Consider the following 23,744-nt stretch of genomic DNA (forward strand, 5'->3'; position numbering starts at 1 on the left):
AACCAGGGGATTTGCGCATCGCGGGAATGAAAGCGCCCCTCTCGACTGACGCTACGCTTCACCGAGGCCCGAAAGTGCGTTAAAGAAATGCAGTCGCATTTAAAACGGCTATTGGTATGCTTGTGTGGCGTTAGGTAAAAGACGTTATCTCTCAGCTACACCTGCAGGTTTTGAACCCATGCCAGGTAGTAAGCCACGAGAGAAATCATGTCACGCCATCGGGAGTTTGGTGGCAGTTTTCCGTTAGATGATTAGCCCATGCACGAGCAACTACTGCAGATTTCGTGCACCAGCGATTGGTAGAGGTGTCTGGTGTCGGCCGACTCTCCGAAACAGCTGATAGTTGCTGGAAAAAGTTGCTCTGTGCAAAGGCAGCCTCAGACAACAAACAAATTTTAGTGACAATGAGTTGAATTACGCAGTCGCATCAAACACACACACACAAAAAAAGGGCAAAAGATCCTCCCGCTGTATTTCTATTGTGCTGGGAGGCGCGCCGGCGGCGGAACACACTTCTGCCCCTCCGCGAGCTCTCCGATTGGCTGAATGGAATGCCTTTCTAGCATTCGCGCTCACGAGCTGCAGCACGAAGCAGTTCTCGAAAAGCGGTTCAAGACGCCTCGTGTCTGGAGGACGCTTCGCCGCCTCAAGAAACGCACGTGTGAATGAGCCCCAAGTGAGCGTCGCACAAATCGCGGGGGGTCGCGACGAGGTGGTCTATTTCTGTAAAGTTATGCATTATATTACCCATCACTTCTTCTCTTCTCTTTTCGTCTTCTCCTTCTTTTTCTTTTTTCTCGTGTAGTGAAGTGAAGGGTCTGAGAGGACCTTTCAAGAAATCTTGAAAGGTCTGGTAGGACCTTTCAGGCGGCACAAAGGGTCTGAGAGGACCTTTTAGAGAAAATCTGGAAGACGTTGTAGAATCATTCATGTAGCCCTGAGGGGTTTGGGGGACCTCTCAGACTTGCGGATTCAGATTTGCGTTTTGTCTTCGGGATTCTAACTGTTTTTGAGGTATGTAGACGATGTGTCAAATATGTTTTTGTGAGTTACATGCATTCCTTTTCACGTTACGCTTTTACCACTGTTCGCAGACACGCATTATGAGCGCCGATAGGAAGATTACCAACCACGTTAGGTTACCAACGGCGCTTTGTGGCAAACGGTATGTTATATATTTTGACGCCTACACATTGACTTACACTGACATTTTGAAATTGTATTTCATACAGATGAATCTCGTACGAAGCGACAGGTGGTGAGAACCCAATCTCGCCAGTTAGTTGGCGTCTTACGCAAGCAAGGGAACCTAGATGGTGCATCGCGCTGCAGAGCTCTTCAAGAATATTTTTCATCGCCACTGTACGGACATTGCGAATATGTCTCCCATGAGTTCACGCTTTGTGGAATACGACAGTATGTGTTGATGATGACTGTATGCTTTCGTAGACATGTAAGTGCTAAATCTAGTTTCTGTTGCTGCTATTTACCGTTTCGTGTAGTTTCTTGCGAGCGATCCTTCAACAAATATTATATATTCACAATTCTGCAAGACATTTGCAATAACTGTTAGATAATCTGATAGCAGTGTGCATGCCTTGAGTGTATCTGTACAACCAAAGGAACTCAATATATGTGGAGTTTTGTGACATGCACTTGTCTGTATCTATCTCTGGTGTATCATAGATGGGTAGAAATCCAGCGAACCGGTAGAATGTAGGAAGGGAGTTGCCTCAGGACAGAAGCCGCCGATATTTCGTGTTTCATAGCACTGTATGATTCTACCGCTCCGACGACAGGTGCAGCGTAGACGGCGAAATTGAACATTGATGTTCCGATGTCAGATCTGGGCATTTGCTTCTGAGAGGTCCTGTCAATTTGAGAGTTCCTCTCAGCCTGAGAGGTCCACCAGCCTGAGAGGACCTCTCAGTTCTATAACACATTAGACCTGACGGGTCTTTTCAATAGGGGTTACATTTATGAAGTAACGAAATTACTTGTTATGTTATATTTACCCCGGAGTTTATAACACTATGTCCTATGTGGTGTTTGAAGCCCGTGCTATAGAGAGACGCGATGAGGATTTTGCTCCGTAACACATTGCCGGTGATAGTAACAAGTGTTTCTCAAAATCGCTACGTATCATTTCGTCGAGAGACGGCAGCAGTATGCGTGATCTAAATGAATAACCACAGACAACAGTAACTGCAGCGTAGAAGAAGTGTGTGTTCAGCAGACACCCACATGAACTCTGTCTCCCTCTTGGATCAGTAGCACTCGGAAGAACACAGTTTCGGTATTTTCCTTTCATGTACCAGGCACAATTCATAACTACTGGCTTCAGACGACGCATGAATTTTCAGCCCATGCGATGAGTAATGTCATTACTGCAGAGCGGGCTCTCATGTAAATGCATATTTTTTCTCCGAAAGGTTTCGTATCAGGAGGGTGTAGAAACGCTTTTGGGCTGGGTTTGGGGCAGATTAGAAGCGTTCTACGGTGCATAACAACAACTTTATTTTCGACCTTGGAGAGTGGGGAGTTTCATCGCCACAGGCGATACTCTACCCCATTGCTGGATGGAATGGGGGGAATAAAATAGCCCGCTATAGCATATTTCGAGTGAAAATGCATGCATAGTGCATGTTGCACCATAACCATATATTCGTATGGCCGTGGTGCGAGAGCGTTCTTCTTCTTCTTTTCTTTCAAGGAAGGTTTGGCTGGTGTCAGGAAGGCTTTGGGTGCCCTTTCGCGAAAATTCTGGTCAGAATCGAATATATGCGATATTTCAGAGTGGTGTGGTGTTCAGCCTCTATTACATACAGCTCGGCGCTCAAGGCTCTCGCCCTCGTCTGGCGTCGGAGTACGTAGTTCGTATCGAGTACGTGGTCGGTAGGCCGCACTTCGCGTTAGCCACTATCTTTACCGATATGAAGATGGGCGGCGTTTTCACCTGCGGCGCAGTGCGGAAAGTCATCCCTTCAGCTGTGTGACTTATATCTCTTGTGCGCTCTTATGGGGCTTTTTTTTTCGTTGCGGCCTATTCTGCAACGAATATAACAAGCTCCTGCGGAAGGATGACGAGTGCTAGCGACCTACGGAGCGCGCACGAGGTCTCTCTTCGGCACACGTCTAAAAAATCGTCCTCTTGTGAAAGGAGCGTGTCCGAGAACGAGGGAACGTCGTGACGTAACGTGGCCCCCGGAAACGTGGTTCGTGACGTAGACGGGCGCGTGAGCTCACAAGACATAAACAAAGCAAACAGGCGCGTGGACTTGTCGACGTCACGCAACTATCGTATCAGCCGCCTGTTTCCTGCGACCATTTTTGTAAATTTGTCTACGCAGTGATAATACATCGCAGAGCGATTATATTTTCAATGGTGGCTCCGGATGGACAGCTTAATGCTTAAATTTTGTCAATTATGCATTAGACGCATTGCTTTCATATCAAGAACAAGGGAGAAGAGCAAGAACAAGACTGCATATTTCGATTTGATTTTTAGTGCATAGTTGTGTGCACATTTCAAGGGTTTGCAAGAGTAGAGGTAGGGTGCAGGTAAGCTGACAGCAGACTGATGATATTGTCTTTTAATGCGTTAGCATTATGGGTGTCAAAGTGCAGAAAGGTGTACGTATGTGTGTGTGTCCGTATGTAAGATGGTGAATCCTCATGGAGGCAGACGTATAAGTGGACATGTAAAGGGGATATAAGAAGGTAATTGTAAATGGAGGCAAATGACTCGAAATTGAAGTAGTGAGAGGTAATTAAGAGTCAGGGTAACTGAACGCAGTTAGAGTTAATTAAAAGCAATTAAAGCAAGAAAGTTGAGTTTAAAGGTAATGAATGTAAGGTACATGCGATTAAGAGAATTATTAAATGACATTAAAGATAACCGAAGGTAACCGCAGGTTACAGGGGGTAATGAAATAATTAAAGGTATATTAACGTCAATTAAAAGAAGTTGAGAGTAATTCAGGCAAATAAATGCAATTAAAGGGGATTACACAAAATGCAAGATTGCCTCGGGTAATTATTGGGTAATTTAAAGTAACTGAGGGAATTAAATGTTATTTAAATGCACTTACATACGGTAATTGAAAGTGTCGAACCGGAAGTCAAGTGTAGACCGGAGGTGGACTACGGGAAGTCAAGCATAGACGGGAAGCGGACAACCAGAAGTCGGGTTTAGACCGGAAGTGACAAGACAGGAAAAGGTGCTTAATGCTGACACATTTCTCTCGCATTTGCCGCTAAATCGCCGCTGCATTTTCTTTTTTTGTCTACGGCTCTCTGTGTTCCTCCATGATTAGGAGGCTTCAGTGACCAGGACTTACCAGGTGCTTCTGAGCAATTTTTACTGCCACTAAAAATAGTGTAATGTTTCCCGTAACTACATGGCAGGAACACTCGCTCTCCTGTCACTGAAATAAAATGACCTGGTAGGAGTAACTTATATTGACTTTCCTTTAACTGTATTATAGAATTCCAATGCACCAGGGGCACGTTCGAGGAGGTAAAAGCTCAATAATTGCCACGCCAAGGTCGTGCTAGAAAGTCGGAGGAGCTGGCTTCGGATCCTTCCACCGGCTGTGCTGTCTGAGTTTGCCCTGGGTTTTCCACAGACTTTCGAAACGAGTGTACTGAACCCTCCTGTGCCCCATTGCTCCCTGTCGTCCTCTCTCCATCTGTCAGCGTCTGTACGGCGCTAACACGAAATATAAAAAAAGCAAGGCATGATTGCACGGATTCTCCATCAATGAGAGCTATCTACGTATATTGCAGCCGACCATAACGACGGCACCCACTTGAAACAGGGTCAGTAAACAAGGGCGAGGGCGCACTAGCAGCTTGGGATTTTATTCGCCTAAAGACACAACACAACGTTATGGATAATCACAAACTAGACCGTTTCCTCGTCTTAACGAGCGACGACAACGCCTGCATACATGAAGTACACTCTAAGCAGAGCTTAAAACAGAATGTTTCAGCACAACGGACGGGACAGCAGGTCGGAACAGGTGCGACAGTGACACCTGCAGGTACGTTACGGACTATATTACCAACTCCCCCGTCTTATTCCTCTAGTTGAACTTAAATGTCGCCTTCCGTTTCAGTCCGCGCTTCCTGCACCGAGCATTACTTTGCCAGATATCAAGCTCGACAAATTTGGGTACTTACGGGTCGATTGAAGTGAATGCCAGGACTCTTCTCTGCATCGGAGTGTTCTTTCTTGCACTTTTCCCATTGCTGCTCGGGAGTGTCGTACATTTTTTTTTTTTTTTCGGAAACTGGTGATCGTCCGTGCGAAGGGAACACGACTCTCCGCTTCGGTGCAGCGTTCGAATGAAGACGCGTTCTAGAACAGAGTGGAAGGATCGCACCTGCCTGCCTTTCATCGCTTTATTTATGTCTTCGCAGTGCAAAATATTTCACTTCGATCCGCTGTATGGAATAGGCTGCGCGCACTACACTGCTCCTTTGTGCTCCATCACGCGGGTGTAAGCTGTGCTTAATTTCTGAAAGGGGACATAATATCTGATGTCTTTAATAGACCGCATGTTGCAAACGTGTAAACAATGTCACCATCAAGCGTCTTAAGATTATCTAAATTATATAAAGCATGTATGCTTTGTCTGTAAAATTGAACGCGAATCTATTGAATAGCGGAAACCATACAGACGCTTTGAGTAATTCAGGCAGAGATTGCGGTATCATCCTACATGGTTGACACCCATAACTGATGCCTTGGTCTTCTACTGTCGGAGAGCAAGCGATGCACGTGCGTGGAGTGACGTCGCTGAATATTTCAATTTCTGTTAATAAGTTGATGTTATCGAAACGGAAATTCTGAAAATACTTGCAATATGGAAGTGATCCATGTCACGGCATGCCACCCCATTCCATTAATGTTTCACGTCACTCCATAAGAATGAGCAATTACCCCTATAGGTGATGGGCATAATCCATATATTGACATGGGTCGTCTTGTCTGTAGCTGACAGTACAAAGGGAACAAACGTACATGAAAATATGGTTGCCTTCGTGTAACTTAGTTATGCAATCCACAGCCCTTCACGAGGCACGCTCCCGCCTGGGTCGGGATGAACCTGAGGCGCCCCCCCCCCTCACCTCCCTGCAGCAAAGCGTATGCAAATAAAAATATACAAGTGATCATCTGAAGATCAGATGAAATATTATCTGAACTCTCGCTTTGATGTCCAACCTGGCGCGTATGGGACTTGTCCTTCGGTGCCCCTTGGTGAACGCGGCTCCTTCCCTCGCCTTCCCCCGTCGGCGCGGCTCTCAAGTGACCATAGATACCCACATATACGCTATGTTCATCTGCTACATGTTATCTTCAACAAAATAGAACATAGGGCACAAACCAGTTCTAGTAAGTCATCGCTGTACATCTACCTGCATAATTACAGCAACTTAAGCAGGACCGGAGAACAGTGATATAAATAACCTTGGTTTAAGCTACTGATTTGCGTTGCGATTTAATTAATTGGTTATCATAACGATTCGAAATAGTTGTTTTGATTGAAAGAAATCATCCTGAAATTGGAAGAGAGCTGCGAAACATCGCAGAGGCAAACAAGTATTTTATAAGTAGACATTACCTCGACAACACAGGCTAGCAAGTGAATGTTACAAACACCAAACGCAAGAGCGACCGGTGCGTAGGATATCAATAGCGTCAGCGCATACGTTTTCAAGGATTTAAACTGCTTTGTTCATGCATCTGCAGGGGTGTGTTTTGCAACATTCTCGATTCCTATTGGTGTCAGCAACTTTGAATACACCAATCCAAATGACGAAAGCAGCCTTTTTATTCCTTCTAAAGTGTCTGGCAGCAATCACCTCTGACGACTTGGACGGTTTCGGGGGTTTCAACACTGCAGATAATCATTATAAGCATTGATAGAACTCTACGAAAAAAGCGACGTCCCTAATACAGAATAGCTGGTCGTTTCCGTGCAGTGCAGTGTAGTATGCGAGTGTGGGTTCAGCCTAGAAACGTACCAAGAGCGAACGAAAGGACCAATGAAACGCGACGCGGTTGGAGTGAAGCGGCCATGTGACACACACTCGAGGCAGTGTAACTTTTTCTGCACGAAAACGACCAGCGGAATTCGCCATAAGACACTGCACAAAATCATATTTTGCAGATATACATGGCGTTTCCTTTTATCTGCAACAAATTTTCATAAAAAGGGGAGTTTCCTTTGGGGCGGTTTTACTTTTGGCATACGATTACTCGGCGGGGCTGCTACTAGGAATGCAATTTTTTCCTCAGTTGGGGGACCAATTAACAGAGATATTTTAATCAACTTTTTAATTATTGACTTTAGGGAGCACATTGCAATTGCAATATTAAAGCCTGATCACCACATATACGAGTATATAAACTAGTTTTTGTTAACTAGGTTTTGATACTAGTATATAATATTTATATTGATATATTTTTTGTTGATCATATTGTCGTTTGGTGTTGCTAGATATTGGCTTGAAATGTGGCCCATGAAGCGCCTTGCCAAGCCCTCTGTGGTCCGGACCTGAAACCATCGAATGACTTTCTGGGAGGCCAGGAAGCGAGTTGCCTCAGGACAGAAGCCGCCGATATTTTGAACAGAGACTGTTCTTCTTCTGGGCACCGTCCTCATCATTGGCATGGTATTTAAAGGGTTAGGTGTGACCTGTTTAAAGGTCCATGCGAATTGTGGGTCAACAGCCCGGAGCAGCTCCGGGCTGTTGACCCACAATTCGCATGGAAGAACAGTCTCTGTTCGAAATATTGGCGGCTTCTGTCCTGAGGCAACTCCCTTCCTACATTCTACCGGTTCGCTGGATTTCTACCCATTTCTGGGAGGCCAGTATATTTCAGCAAGGATGACGACGTTAAAACATTATGGTCAGCGTAACGACATTAGGGAAACGCTTCGGTGAGTGACTGCAGAAGGGGTTGACATCAATCAATATTTAAATGTTCCAATGAATGAGCAGAGTATTTTACTACTGCTGCTGAAGTTAGTGAACACAACTGAACGTGCATGTGGTATCAGCGAAGGACACTTTAGTCCTGCTTGTACTTTTAATATGGTCAAGAGGAGAAACGTGGTAGATGCGATAGTTGCTGGTTTAGGCATTCGCAACTTCGCAGATATGTTGTGTATATACGTAAGTATCCACCAGGATGAACGTATACATCGCCAAGATGCCATCGGGCTGTCTAATAGATACTGCTCGAAGGCTGGTCCACCCCGATGACGCTTCTGGGTAACAGATCTTCTACCTCGGTGCCTAAGGAAGATTGACGCCGTACGATGGACAGTCTTCTCGAACTGGCAAACAATTCACGACGGTAATCGTTGAACGCTTCGGGCTCTGCAGGACCCCAGTGAGGGTTCGGCTCCAGGAGCCCCGCTAGGCCCTGTACAAGGAACACATAGGTTAACATAGAACGTGGCATGGGACGCGCTAAGTAGCATGATCCGCTTTTTCAAGCGACGTCATGTTGGTTCACCTTTGGCTCACGCTGACACAAAAAGTAGGCCCAAATTGGCGAAGGCATAAACAGTAGCACAACCAGAATCAAGGACAGTGCCAGGACCAGTGCGGGTGACCACTCGTATAGGAGGCTGATGTCCGCACGTAAGCCAGTGCATAACCGGCACACCAGTGCAGCCTAAAGCACGAATCGTGGAATAAATAAAGTGTGGATACTATCTTCATCCCAATCAATCCTGAATACTGATCGCGACCAGGACGATTCATTGGCAACCGAAATTACCAGCACGAGGGCGAGCTTTCTCAGGCGGTGCCTCTGATGCGGCAGATGTGTTATCACTCAAATTCCATCGTGTACTGCCAGGTATGCTACATCTTAATGATTGTATATATTCTGAAATACGACTTACGACAAGTAACGGCCAGCAGATGTAACGCCATGACAGCACCCAAAGTCTGCTTGGCGAACGCTGCAGCATGAAGCTCACATCGAAGGCGAACCGCTCAGTTCCTGTGTGAGGTGTCAGGTTTCAGTCATCCTGACCTTATCGCGGTCGCAAAAGAATATTACCGTAACCGAAATTGATAACGATGAGCTCCAGGAGACATAAAAAGAGTGTCGCCACCGGGACCGCTTCCTTTTCCAGTAGCTCCATGTAATATGGCCCAGACTACGGGGAATAGGATGTACTGAGACTTTGAGAACCGTAATTCACCTCAACCAGAGCTTAATTATTCTAAGAAGGATTAACTACCGTCTTTATCGCGCGTTTTCCTTATACTTTACATGAAGAAATATAGGACTCATATTGCGCTACATGTATGTTACATCAGCTCCGATCATCAGTTCCATCAGCTACATAATCCCATCCGATGTTACATCAGCTGTCTCATGCATGACTATGAGCTTCAAAAACTATGCCCCGTCCAAGATGACGGGCTCCAGCTGCTTCAGGCTGTGTCTGCCTCAAAGTGCACAGGTGTGCAAAGATATATCGGTTGAGCCCGTCGATGTGCAATGTACCTTGACGAGCCTCAGCTGTTTCCACTGATGGCCTCTGTCCACCCGTGATGATTCGCATTCGATTAGCATCAGGTCACTCCAATTGTTAGTCCTACAATGTGAACACAGAAGTAGACAGCGGTATCATGCGCAATCTTTCAAATACATCTGGGTCGTGAATTATGCGTGCTGACGTATACTGACGTGTCGTGCGCATGTTCACGTGCTGCTGTTGCTACTGTCTCAGCCTAATATGCCGCCTAAAGTTACTTTTCGGAACACCGTCGGATTACCTGTTCGTCGGGTCTGCCCGATGGATTGGATCCGGACCCTTCGGAACCGTCGGATCCGTCAGATTACCGACGGACCACGCAAACTCGCGCCTCACGACATGTATGCCGCATTTTCCGTACTTCTCTACTTGTCAATATAAGCACACATGTGTCATACGTAGAAACACAGTGGAAGAGCCAAGATGAACGCTGCCACAGAAATGCCAAGGGCTGACAGACGTCTCGCCTTCCTGGATGTGACGGATGTGGCGTCCGCTAGGCTAACCAACAGCGTCTCAGCGAGCAACAAGCAGTCAGATAGTTGCAGAAGGTAGAAGGACGACCAGACAAGAATGGCCCACACACTCCTGACGTCCCTCGTCCTCTTTGTCAGCCCCACAGTGCATAAAACGTAGGTCACGGTCGTGGTCATCAACGTTAGCCTTGTAGTGTCCCTAAATGAGATTCACTGTCATGTCGGTGGTGATGACTATGGTGTCGTACGTACTGTATTACGTCGTCGTGCACGTTCTTGAAGCTCGCTAACGCAATGACTACGCCGCGTCCTAGCGCCAGAGTGTCCAACGACTGCTCTACAGCACGACACCACACCTGAAAAAAAAAAGGACAGAAGGAAGGAAGCAAAAAAGTCATAAAGGAATCATTAGCAACAAGGGATTCATCAGAAACAGGGACGTAATGTCTGTTGCATAGTTTTGTGAAGGAAATAATAGTCAAAGGCAACAAGATCGATGCTAACGATCCTTTAGGTGCAATGTTGAGCACACCACGCACATGTGAGTCCCATAACATGTCTAAATGACGCAGGGAAATTCTTCTAAACGGCGGTAGTTTCTTACTGTAATTATATCTATCATTTAGGCAATCATGTAACAGTTAGCTAATATCATGGAGGAGGGAGAGGAGGAGCTCTATTGCGCCGAGAAGTGAACCCAAGATTGGGGGGCCACCTCTAGGGACATCAGCGCTCGCTTTCCGGTTTCGGTTCCATATAACCGTATGGGAGTCCCAACGCATAGTTTCAAAATACTCGAAAAGGTGTGGTGGCAGCGAGCCAAAGTGACGTGTGCAAAGCGACCTCATTCGGCTACTAAACGGCTAGTGACCTCCCGCGTGGCTCCAAAAAAGCTACAGCTCATCTCCTATAGTTATGTCATTTGCCCCACGCTCCTCTCTTCTTTCGAAGACCCGTTGGGGCGCCTCCTTTTCGTCTTTTCTCCATAACTAATATTAAAGGAGCATGAAAGGCAGTTGGAATGTACTTTTTTACAGCGTGACATCAACATGCTACGCACAAGAACTGTCGCGCAAAATATTCCATTTTGAAAAGTGCGAGTTTCCCGAGCAAACTAATTTAGAAGAATGCGCGCAGCAGCGGCGCTAGTACCTCAACACTCGTTCAAGGTGAAGGTCACTCGAACACGTTTTATTAGAAGCCATGAGACGTCTGCTAGCGACCAGTAGACTGTTTAACTTCAGACCAGGGACAGGCTGCGCCAAATACAAGGGAAACAATAAAGAAAGAATACAGATAGAAAAAGAAAGAAAACAGTAAAGAAAGAAAAGAAAAAGACGCACGGGCCTTGTTATTGGTCAGAAGGCTTGCCGTCGCAGATGAACAGCCAATGGGAGCAGCTTTTCGGAACCGCGAGGTTGGAAGCTCACTTGCGCACCAGAATTACGGGCCGCATCCGTACTTGATGACCTGAAGCGAGCATTCCAATCCGCAGCAGGCAAACTCAGCGATTTAGTCCAACGCTTGTTGTTGCTTTTTGTCGCAAGATGCGGAAGTTGTGGACAATAGTTTTTGTTGGTATTCCAGTATTCCTAGCTTTATCGGCGGAGCAAGAAAGTGCGACATGCAAAGCACGGGAATCTGTTCCGGATTGACCAATGGAACATGCAACCTCCGTCAGCGGAAAAAGTCCGCTGGAGATTAGCCAGGTGACGTTATAAATTATAAGCAACCTATTGGTACTCGGATGTTCGACAAACAACTGAAGAAAAACACCTCGAGAAACACGGAAAAGTAGATTTAGAACTCGCGTTAAAATAAGGGACACCCGAGCTGAAAACATTTTGATCACTTGCAGTTCGGGGAACAAATGAACAACGAATTTATTTCTTCAGTGGAAAAAAAACACCCGAAGAAAACAAACAGTGTACGCGGGTCACATTCTAGCAATTCGGATATTTGTTTCCATTCAGTTGTGCGCAGAGGGCTCATTCCACGCGTGCGCAGTAGTTTTAAGCGGACCGTTAAACGGAGTTCCTGTCCTTCAACCAGGATCCTAACATCAGGTGAGGTAGCAAAGGGAGTATTTCGGTTATCTCCTCCAATAATATATTGAAGCGCGGCATGCTTTTAATCAGTTTCTACCTTCTTTGTGTCGTATATATTGTTTCCAGTTTGTGTTACCCACCGTGTAGTCGGCCAGGACTTTCCACTGTGAACGCAGGAACGTAGCGCGGGATACGAAAAGAGCGATCACACTCAAAATGGCCAATGCAAGGGGAACCGTCACGAGAATGTACAGATACTGCGTGGAAGAAATAAAATTAGATGACCAAACGGAGGAGCGTAAAGGGTCCTCAGTGAATGTAACAGCAACATGTGCCGTTCTGTACCTTGCCGTAGACATCGACGCTACGGCGCAATAGAACGAGCAGCGGAAGCCACGCTAGAAAGAAGCAGATGACAACGTCAACGCTGATCCCTCCAATGTCTGACGGTCCTGTACTCAAGCGAGGGAAAGGACGACTGCAAAGACAAGACCTATCTGATGAATCATCCGCATGGGATGAAGCGCTGAAATGTTCATGCAACAACCTAGCACCAGGTCAAATGGTATTATTGAACATCCGTGACGCTCCCGATTGAAAAATACAGCGCAGCCATGCCAGTCGTTTCAAACGTCAGCGCGATGGGTCTGTAACGACTATTGCTATACACGTGACTTGCCCAGGAGCAATCGACTGGGTTCACTATGCGCAGCAAGGCAGAATGTACTCTTCGTGCGCACTTTCCTCGCAGGTGACCTATTCAGACACACGGCACAACGATTGAGGGACAACAATACTTGATTGGGAGTGGGCCACACTCGATTGGGATCGTCTTTCATGTCAAGTGCGACCTGTAACTTCTCTCCGCAGCGGGTACGGCGGATGTCGTTGTCGTGCGACACGCTTTTCTTGCGCATGTGCTCCACCACGATTCTACTTCCCAGCGCCGCGCTTTTCATGTCAGTAAAGAACATTTACTATTGCTCACACCAACATGCTATGCTTGCAGGATAACTATTCAAGTTCTTCGATCTTCCACGGAATATACCTCAGTGGATATCACTGTGTCTTCTCGATAGGCAACTCCACGAAACGTTCACGGTAGTTCTACGTTCTAGTTCTACGGAGCACGGTCAACTTCACAGACGGTGAATTGAATTGGACTGCTAGACTTACAGATAGAATTCGTGATCGACGGCAGATCCATTGCCAGTTCCATTACCAGACTGGGTGGAAGTGCATTGGTCTTCAAATATGCTGGGACATTGGTCATCCCACAGCAAGAGCCGTCCAATTGATTGCCACAGGGAGGCGAGTGTGTATGCCAGGGACATGCTCTGAAGAGGAAAAACTTTAGCATAGCTTCGTAGAAAATACGTCGTAGCAAAAGTGTGGAAAAAATTTCTATTTGTGACATGGAATTAACCCTTCGTGTAGCGCAGCAAGCAGTGGGAAACCAGGCGTCTACATTTACCACTTCCTGGCTACTTCAGCTGCAGTACAGGAATAAAAAGAAAAGTCTCATGCCGCCGACGCCTAGAGCGCGCGTGGGGTCATCGTAACTTGATATAATCTAGGTCTCACCTAACCATGAGCAAAACACTGTCACTCCCCCCCCCCCCCAATTTGTGTCCCTCCAGGCGCGTGAATAGATCGGCCGTTGTAGTGATATCATCTGGCAACAATGGCAACGTCGTATTAAAGCTATATCAACAGCCATCCTCCGACATGCAGCCTCTATCCGGACTGTTGCTAAATTACACCCGAAGAAAGCGCCATCAGTAGAATTGTGCCGGTGTTTATTATTTCGAACACATGACGGCCGACGACGGTGTCAAGAGGATCACCAACCTGAAGCGTGATCTGGACAAAGGCGGCGATGGCGAGAGAAATACCAAGGCCCCTTCCAACAGGACAGCACTGGAAGACGTGAGCGAGACCTATGCCGGCGAACTGACCCAGGGACATCTCCAGAGCGAACAGGGGCATGGCCACCAGCACCGTCAGAGTAACGTGGGCCAAGAGGAAAGCCATGCCACCATAGTCCCGCACTGTAGCTGCCAGTTCCAACCAGCCAGCGCCCACTGAGCTGCCTAAGGAAGCGAGGATATAGTGGGAACGCATTTCCCATTTGGCGCGTTCGTCACACATCCTTTCTGTTCCAATGGTTCCAGTCCTGCAACGAAAATGCTCCCGTTCTAGTGGTGAACTGTGACACTGCCAGCAAGCGGCGGTTGGATAAGTTCGAAAAGCCAGAATAGAAACCCAAATATTTGGGATATTTACTGCACGTGTCACTTTCAATGCTCGTACAGTGCACCACCGTTGAAAGTGATCGCACAGTACTGGGACGCCTGACACCCATATCGCTCCGACCATATTCGTTGGATCCGCTCAGGCCAGATATATCTGATGGTTTCATGAGTTGAGAGATAAAGTCATGCAGAAGTAGGTAAGCTGGTGTTGTTCTTTCGGTAAGTTTATCATGAGTTGTTCAACCATCGGGCTCAAGCGCTGAGAGTACATTCTTACCTACGGGGGGGGGTCAGCGCTCCTGGCAATGCACAATGTCGAGATAGATCAAGTAACGTTAGGTTGGTTTAAGTTAGGTAGGACATAGGTCAAGTTAGGTTGCTGTAGAGCTTCGAGTAGCGGCCCCGCGCTCACTGTAGGTGGTGCGGGGACCAGACTGAGCGCCGCCGAGGTGTCCTAGGCAAAGCTTATCCCAGGCCGGTGCGTCCGCTGCAAGAGAGATAAGCCACTATAGAATGGGAGTTTTGACAGATACCTTCTAAGCCGTTGTATTGCAAACTTCTAGGACAATTTCCACGTCGACTATGCAAGCGGAAGCGATATCCAGAAAGGCAGCAGGGAGAACTTCTTCCTCAGCATGGAGAACATTCCAGCTGATCCGTTCTTCTTCTTCGTCATTGTGCCTTGGCTATCCTCCTTTCGAGCTTGGCTGATGGCGTGTTATCAATGTGCTGGCCATGTCACGTCGAGACTGGAAGATACCCGGGTTCGAATCCCGGTTCCGGCTGTGTTGTTTGGGTTTTTTTCTGGGTTTTCCTCAGTCGCTTTCAGTCATATATCGGCGCGGTTCCCATAGAAGTTGATCCAGGACGCACATTAACCCAGGGCGTCAGTTGTGACGTTGCCCACCTCTGTAAGGCCAAAAACGGCGAGCCCTATCACTATCACCACCACCACCACCAATGTCGTCCCCGTTACTGAAATATGGAATCGCGATACCGATACTCGTTACTTGAGTAAAAAGCATGGAAATACCGATACTTGTTTTTTAATGTAACGGAGTACCACTATCGTTAGTAAAAAAAGTAACGCGATACTTTGTCCGATACTTTTGCTGGAAATACGAAGATGATGAACAGAAATTCCGCTTACGTGTACACCCCATTTGTATGACATCACGTCTATTATGTAGCTCGGACACATTGCTTGGCTTTTATCAATAGCCCGTTCTCAAAGTTTTCTTTTGCCATCCTAACAGGCCGTGGCCTCTCCGGCAGCTGAGAGAGCAGTATGACAATTACGTTAGCGTCAGGCCCACATATACCGTGGGATCCAATGACCAAGGAAACCTATGCGAAGTTCCAATATACCGCAATATACGGAGTGTTTTTTTAAATAGATTTCTCATTAAAAAAAAACTATATGTGCTAGAGACATGTGCCCGTATTCACCAGTCACACTTAGCCACTGGTTTCACGTGATCTCTCCGGCTCTGAAGCCCTTTGACTACAACGCATGCGCATTATTCACATTGTCACGGGATGGTTGAGGGGAGGGAGAACTTGGCAGACGACGGAAGGGCCGCGAAGAGGAAGATGCCCGTTTTTTGTTTTCTTTTTTGCTATGAGGTTGATAACTAAAAAATTAAGGCGGCGCTGCTACAGGTGGTTGCGTGATGGTGTATGGGTAGCCGGCGGTTAAGCCTGCCATTGTGTTTGTTAATATGATCGCTAAAACAATGTACAAAGAGCGCGTTTGCCAAGTTATTGAAGAGGCAGGAGTACGTATTCTCGTGGAGGCAATCGTTGTACTTTTGTCAGTGTTCGGTCGTCGATTGTGGTTGCGTATAATAACTGCACCTACATGGACCATCGCTTGTTTATCGTTTGTTGTGCGGCCTGTGTGGTGAATTGCAACGATCAAGAGAGCCTTTCGATCGCTGGGGCATGTCAGCAGCGTGTTTTTACGCTTTCAAGTCTGGTGTCATGTGCGTAGCGTGTGTGCAGGCGCTTCATCCCCGTATGCTACCTGTAAGTAAACAGCAATAACATTGATGCAACATGGCGACAGCCCAAGCAGCACAATGTACTCAAAGTCGAGTGCAATAGGGGTGGACGGGTAGGTGGAAGACCTTGAACAGACTCGTGAACCTAAGGAACATTGATAAGACACATACCGTCCACCCCTATTGCACTCGACTTTCAGTACATTGTGCTGCTTGGGAATGTGCTCTTTCACCCTCTCACATTGGGGGTGAAGGAAAGACGGCCCTCCGCAGATGCGCAATGAACAAAACAAATTTCGTAAAAAAATTGTTTCGTCCGCAAAAAAGATTTTCCGAACGGATTTTTGTTCCGAAAACGGCTACGATATTAGGTCACCGAAAAATACAGATCTGTATTTTTCGGTGACCTAATATCGTATAGGCGCCCAATAAGAACATCTATGTTCTTATTGCGACAACTTCGTAGCTTTTATAATTAAAAATTTAATTAACTATTTTTAGGTAATTAATCATTTGTCGGTTGAGCAACATATGGCCAAGGACGTCCGCCGACCCAGAGATGATAGAAGTGAAAACAGCATGTCTCTGGCCCTTAGAGTGTTTTTTTAATGAAACATCTGTCTCAGAAAACAAAAAAAAAGAACCCTGTATGTGAGCGTGACCCGGTGCGACACTGTAGCTTTGCAGTGGAGTCCAGAGCACGCAGTCAAGGACTTGACATATGTTCGTTGACCTTTTTGTTGAGCGCAGCGTGGTTGGAAGAAATAAAAAAGTAACCATGTGTTTGGCATAATTCCCATTACGGAACACGTAGGCACGTCCACAGGCTTCGTGCCGAGGGCTAGGCGGACCAACGACAAAGAATAAGAGTAAGAAATATATTCGGCGACGAAAGGGTGAGGCATCAAAAAACTTATGGCAGTGGATGTTCTGAGGCTGGAACACATAGAACGGACAAATACATACAAAGCTAGTCCTACAGCTGGCTAACCTTTTCAGTGACTTCCTTCTTTCATCACCAAAAAAGTATCGGTATCGGTAGCGATGTGGATATCGTTACAATAAATTAGCAACGGAAATCTTTTTGATAGCAATTTAAAGAAGGATCGAGATCTGCACTTCGATACCAGAAAAGGTATCAATGCGTCCGCACCTCCCACAGCAATAGTGGCAAGTCTGCGAGCTCTACACTTGCGCGAATATTCCACAGCACGTCGTTTACACTGTAACTTGATGGTGTCGGACGACTTTGATGACAGTGCATCAAACGCACTGTGAGATTTTCAGAAAGTTGCAAGCTCTCTATGAAAACGGTACAATAAATGGACAGACGAAAGAGATTTCTGATGTGTTTGTCTGTTTGTACGCTCCTGTCTCAGAACAGTTATTTTCCAAGAATGAAGAAAACTGTCAAACGAAAGACCTGATGTCACAGATACAACATGATGTCAGTCACTTCAAATGAATCAGGTGTTCGGCTTATCGTGTTTTAGGAACCACTATCGTAAAGACCTTTCAAACTGCAAAATTTCCGCTCGCCGAAACGTTTCTTATCAGCCGAGGCGCGAAATGAACAAATAAAAATGAGTGCAGGATAGCACGTCGGCGAGAATGAAAGGGCCCCTCTCCACTGGTGCTACCTTCACGGAGGCCAAAAAGTACGTTAAGGGACTATGAAATGATTTTTTTTTTTTGAGTTGTCATCAGAAAGAAAACATTTTTCTGAGTCTCGAACCAAAATTTTACCTTCGCCATGCGAGAAGTATTCCCGGGAGTGAATTTAAACGGAGCGGCGAAGGGAGTACAGCTGGCGCCGCGCCGTGGCGAACTGCCGCGCGGAAATTGATTAACTTGATCCTTGGAGGAAGGAAAACTAAGGAGGGAGCACGACCGTTTCTTTCCGAATCACAAAAGTGTAGTGGAAGTGACGACATATAGTACGCGTCATGAGGACGTCATATCGATCAGGTGACTGGAGGCAGCCAATCTGCGGTGAGCCTTCGCCACAACTGGGACAAACAAACTGGGACAGCTGCCGCCGTGGATGGCGTTTTCTGGCGCCCGGCGAGATGCTAGCAATAACAGATAGATACGAGGTATTAGCAGTTAAGATTAGTAAACCGACGAACAACTGATACGGTAAAGTTCGTAGCATTGTTGCTGCACGTTGCGAACTTTCAGGGAAACAATTGTGCTGAAAATTTGACTGGAGAAAGCAATCACGAGCTGCGCGGAACGGATGAAATCCGACCATGTTCTTGTTAGCGTTATCTATTCAGTGCCGTTTAATTTGGCTCCATAACGTAGTAAGTTTTCATTGTCTGTACCACGGTACTGACAGTAACCTGCTGGATGCAACCGGGAAAGTACAGAACGCACGGGTGGTTATGCTGCATGTCGTCGCTGTACGCAAGTAGCTGAGAAAAATCAGTTTTTCTACTTGTGTTATCCATGAATATAACCTTCCTTATCTTGATACGATTTCTTTGTCCCCTGTGATTAATATGTATGTATATATATATATATATATACGGATGGAAAAAAAGGTAGCACCACTGGCCACCTGTATGCACTGTACCACATAGTCACCCCATCCATATGAGTTTTCAAATGCAATGTGTCGTGTCCCATCTCCAGACGCTTTACTGGGGAGGACAGCTCCTTTTGCAAGTGTTTTCTAGGCATTGCACATGTGGGTGCAATACAATAGTATACGCATGTACATACATCGGACACTAAATGTTTTCTTGTTTCATGAGGCACAGAAATAGGAGGCAAGTTAGCTGGTGCGAATGCGATGAGGGAAACATCTTGAGTTTGAGAAGCAAGCACAGGGACACGGATGAAGGGGAACATGGAAAAATACCAAGAAGCAGATGAGACAGACTCAAAACCAGCAAGTAGTCTGCCTCGCCTGCTCCTTTGTATTTTTCCGTGTTCCCCATAACCCATGTCCCTGTGCTTATTTCTAAATCTCAAGGAGATGTTTCCCTCATCACATGTTTATGGCTTGTGCAGATGCATGACATAAGTTATATATATACATAATCACTATACATTTGTCCCAGAGCACAGATAAAACAAAAAACAAACAAACAAAAGGGGTTGGGGCCGAAGCCATGCAAGATCACTGTTGCAAGGCAGCTGTCTCCACAATCTCAACAACTATGCAACGTGGGAACATGTTCACTTATTCGAAATAGCTGCAAAGTCCTAATTTACTGACCTTTAAACTGAGTCAGCTTTGTAAACATCTGCCTCACTCTTTTTACGTGAACTTTTTGTGTTGTATCCTTGCTGTGATGCAGCCTTATGTCAATGTACTTCTCTGCTACGCACTTTACGAGATGGACATAATGATTGTCTAAAGGACTTTGATCGAACATGTGATCACGGAGCAAGGGAAAAAGGATCCAGTCGAAGAATTTGTGGAGCACTTCGGAAGTCATTGTTGCAAGGATGTTCTTGGCCGTGAGTCTATTTTCTGCACTGGCAATCCGGACAACTTGTTCTGATTTCTGTGCAATTTTGATTACACTCTCAGATGGATAGAGCAGCCCTCCTCTGCTCTTTCGATATATAAGAGCATATGTTGGCTCTTCAGAAGGTGATGCAGTTAGTGCATTTATGCACGTTTCACACAGCAGGGACTTCTGAAGTTTGCGCACAACAAATCCTGCTATGTATGTAACTATCATTCCCCCGCATTCTGAAATGTGCCCAGGATCAGGACAGTAATCGTGGTCGTCATCAAAACCCATCAAGTTTTCTTCACAGCTTGGCAGCAGTTGCCTTCGATCACTTGTCCCGTTCAAGACCTCTTCAGAATGTGCCGCTCTTGCACTGCTCACATGGATTATCGCAATGTGCTCCTGTATGGCAAGCAGTTGCCAGTGGTGATGTCTCTGACTTCGTTTTGCACAACCAGTCGCTTGAATGCTGCGGCAAACTGTTGGGCACTAGGAAGGGAGTTGCCTCAGGACAGAAGCCGCCGATATTTCGAACAGAGACTGTTCTTCTTCTGGGTTCTTCTTCTGAACCTTTAAACACGTCACACCTAACCCTTTAAATACCATGCCAATGATGAGGACGGTGCCCAGAAGAAGAACAGTCTCTGTTCGAAATATCGGCGGCTTCTGTCCTGAGGCAACTCCCTTCCTACATTCTACCGGTTCGCTGGATTTCTACCCATCTATGTTGGGCACTAGGATTGTCGTTGCACCGTCCATGGGATCTGATAGCACCAAAGAAAAGTTCGAGATGATCTTGGCTCACCTTATGAGATGGTATGTACATCAGGAGCTTTTTCTTCACAACCAGTTCATCATAGAGAATAAATAGGCTTTTCATTGCAATTTTGAAGCCCAAGAATCCAGTCTTCCGATTGGTCTTCAGTAGTGGGATGCCACTTGGATGTTCTCTCAAGCTGGACAGGTAAGTGTCTGCAATGTTGAACAGGGACTGAACGGAAGAGATGTTAGCTGGACACAGTGGCTTTTTCCAGTGCTTCTGATACATACTTCTTGAGTTTAGGACGTCAAAAATATTATTAATGATTCGGAGAAACTGTTCTGTGTCTTGACTTTCTTCAAATCTATACATCCCTTGTGTGCGACATTCTGCAATGGCATCCGCAACAGACATACTTGTAAGGTGCCAACGAGGAGGACGAGAGGGTGGGGTCACGAGGAAGAAAGAAGAGGACATAGTTTTGGACTATTGGGTTCCTTCGAGAAGGAACGTTACAATACTTAGAACTTGAGCTGCCAAACTGTCTTTCATTGGTTGTCTTCGTCAATCGATATGTGAGCTGCGGAGACGGTTTGCCAGGTGCAGTGCCTTTTTCTGTTGCAGACTGTGCAGCTTTTCGATGAAATTCCACTTTATAGCATTCCCGTCTGGACTCATTATGATCTTCTTGTCACACAGCGCAATTTCTCACGAGCTTCAGCATATGACAAGGATCCATGAAAACGACAACAACTTCACCTGTTTCAGGGTGCTGGAAAGTTGTCTTCAAATTTTGGGGGTCACTGAAGTTGCACCCAAGCTGTCTAAACATTGCGAAGTTTGATGGTGCCCCATCACAAGTTAAGGAGACAACAGTCGCTCCCACTTCATGGGCAAGGACAAGACTGCGTTGTACTAGGTCAGCCCTTTGTTCACCGCCAAGTCCATCAACAAGAAAATAGCCCAACGGGACCTTCCACCTTCCATTAATAGCCACTGCCATTATCACAAATGCTGCCTTAGCCATTGGTAAGCAATCGCCATCTGTTCCAGTGCCCATGTCAACAGAGCCTTGGAATTGTTTGCCGTCCCATTGGAGCTGCTGTCTGATTGAAATTTCATCCACCATGAGACTGCATAATGTTGGAAAGCCTGACTTGCTATTCTCTGTTGCTTTCATTTTCAGTGCATTCAGAGCTTCTTTTGAGAACCCTGGCCTGCCATCAACTGATTGGTACCATTTGCTCAATGTTTTTGGATGATGCAGGCAGGTGTCGAATACACTCCGCACATAGTTATAGGCCCGAGGTGAACAAAAATGTAAAGTCAATGCAAATGCTCGCAGCTGAGGTGAGTACTGTGTGGGGAGGGGATTTCCTGTGCGTTTTGCAACCTGTCTTTTCAATAATTCTTGATTTGTAGCACCAAGGCTCTCCAAAACTGCAACATTCTCCTCGAGCAGGATCTTCTGTCTTGTTAAATCCTTAATCACACCTTTCAGCCCCGCATTTCTTTTCTTTAAACGTCGATTTGCCTGTTGAAGTCTCTTTATCTCTTTGCTGCTTTTGGTATGTAGGGACGTATACCACTTGACCCGTTCTCTTAAGAAGTCTTTCTCTGGAGTATCAGCTGTGGATTTTGCCTAAAACAGATCCATACACAACATAAATTTTTGTGATGTACATTTTTCCGTTTTCTGACTTGGTATGTCCTTGTTAGAATCTTGTGAGGATGGGAAGGTTTTATCCTACAGCACACTTTGCTATCTGTGCACAGGACCCGTAAACTGACCCAAACCGGCACACAGGTACATGTATACATGGTGTCTACTAAACCCCTCCTTACTGTTTTCTATCATTTTAATAGAACTGTCAGGTCTACTTGAAACAACCACGAGTGGGAAGGAAATTTAGTTTCTCGTAAATGTTATATCCTTGTCTTCGAAATGATGTTGGGCCATGCCTCGTGAATATGTATACACACCAGTATGTGGTCTGTAAATGCCTGCTTCTGGTACTGCTTTTTGGTCTTAACTTAATTCAGCCAGGTCACATACTCACAATGCTTTCTAGTCCCCACAGTACTCCCGTTTACGAGCTGAAGCTACATGAATCACAAATCCGTTTACAGGGCATGCGCAAACCACATTGTTGTACCTGATGTCGTCACAGGAATAAATGGGACGTTTCTTATCATTTATTCATTGAGAACGTGTCGTGTCTTCTTTTTTCTGTTCCGTGTCTCAGGTTTTATCGTCGTTTTACATTGTACCAGCTCCCCTGCACCCTTGCACTTCTACGTTTCTTCTCAATGTTCAGACCTCTTGCAGGTCATGACAAATATTGATGAAGGGAGACTGTTCTTGCAGTCCTGACCGTTTCAGAGTAATATTTTTTCCCAATAATTAGAAACACCTCACAGATAAAATTACTGCACATATTACTACCGTTCTCCCCAACAATTCCAGGTTCAGGAGGTTGGTCATCCTGGTATACTATAGCTGATATGTGCCCTCATACTACTGTTACAGGCTTATAGTTATATAAAGAAAATGGGGTTCACATTTAGCCTGCAGTACGCCGTCTATAATATTTTAGACAACAATTATACTAGAGAACTTTCCATTCTATTGCAAACTTACCCCCTGTTGTAATTTGCTGTCATGATTCCTATTTAGAACAATATGGTTTAATAGCTAATTTATATATGAACAGAAGGGACATGTAAATATAACTATTTTGCTAAAAAAACGTGTTCATCTTCTGTGAGGTGCATAATCTCAGGGTAAATAGTCACATATGCTTGATTTCAGAACAATTCATTTGTTTATTGATTCACATAGAGGAGTACATTGTGCAGAACAGAGTCAGTAGATGTTAGTAAAATCATCATTGAATCATCAGTCATAAGTGTTTAGTACACATTTTATTTGGAGCAGTTAGGTTAAAATGCATGCACATTCTGCAATGTGAGAAGAGAATCAGTATGGATAGATTTAAATGCAGATGCGGCTATATGCACCTGCTCTGTAACTTAAAATTCACACCATGCAAGACAGAAGGATCCGGGGCTTTTGCCGAACGATGAATGACTGCGTAATGCTAGCAGCTGTGTGTCTGCAGCACCTACACACGGGGCTGAGCTTACCCATAACATTTGC

General features: G+C 45.8%; 2 protein-coding genes and 1 long non-coding RNA gene across 4 annotated transcripts in view; 1 reads left to right on the plus strand and 2 right to left on the minus strand.

Moving 5' to 3' along the window:
- The window catches only part of LOC135386871 (uncharacterized), a 50,673-nt gene extending 45,319 nt beyond the window's left edge, over positions 1-5,354 (minus strand). The window contains exon 1 of the mRNA XM_064616386.1: positions 5,185-5,354. Coding sequence (XP_064472456.1) covers positions 5,185-5,274 — 90 coding nt within the window. The 5' untranslated portion in view covers positions 5,275-5,354. The remainder of the gene's footprint in view (positions 1-5,184) is intronic.
- A 2,703-nt stretch (positions 5,355-8,057) lies between these two features.
- On the minus strand, positions 8,058-15,159 carry LOC135386875 (sodium- and chloride-dependent glycine transporter 2-like). Of its 2 annotated transcripts, none has more exons than XM_064616387.1 (11): positions 14,885-15,159; positions 13,948-14,272; positions 13,273-13,433; positions 12,442-12,574; positions 12,237-12,353; positions 10,301-10,404; positions 9,971-10,247; positions 9,089-9,188; positions 8,928-9,028; positions 8,534-8,695; positions 8,058-8,440 (listed from the first exon to the last, which is right to left on the minus strand). In XM_064616387.1, the coding sequence occupies exons 2-11, from the start codon at positions 14,245-14,247 to the stop codon at positions 8,240-8,242; spliced, it is 1,656 nt and encodes a 551-aa protein (XP_064472457.1). In that variant the 5' UTR covers positions 14,248-14,272; positions 14,885-15,159; the 3' UTR covers positions 8,058-8,239. The 2 variants fall into 2 exon arrangements, with proteins under 2 accessions (XP_064472457.1, XP_064472458.1); XM_064616388.1 differs by having other exon boundaries at positions 14,629-15,159.
- A 5,919-nt stretch (positions 15,160-21,078) lies between these two features.
- LOC135386872 (uncharacterized) lies at positions 21,079-22,084 on the plus strand. The gene is made up of 4 exons (XR_010420681.1): positions 21,079-21,184; positions 21,284-21,613; positions 21,771-21,934; positions 22,007-22,084. It is a non-coding gene; the product is annotated as an uncharacterized LOC135386872 (long non-coding RNA).
- Positions 22,085-23,744: the final 1,660 nt, after the last annotated feature.

The sequence above is a fragment of the Ornithodoros turicata genome, chromosome 3 (genome assembly GCF_037126465.1).
Source record: "Ornithodoros turicata isolate Travis chromosome 3, ASM3712646v1, whole genome shotgun sequence".
Lineage (NCBI taxonomy): Eukaryota > Metazoa > Arthropoda > Arachnida > Ixodida > Argasidae > Ornithodoros > Ornithodoros turicata.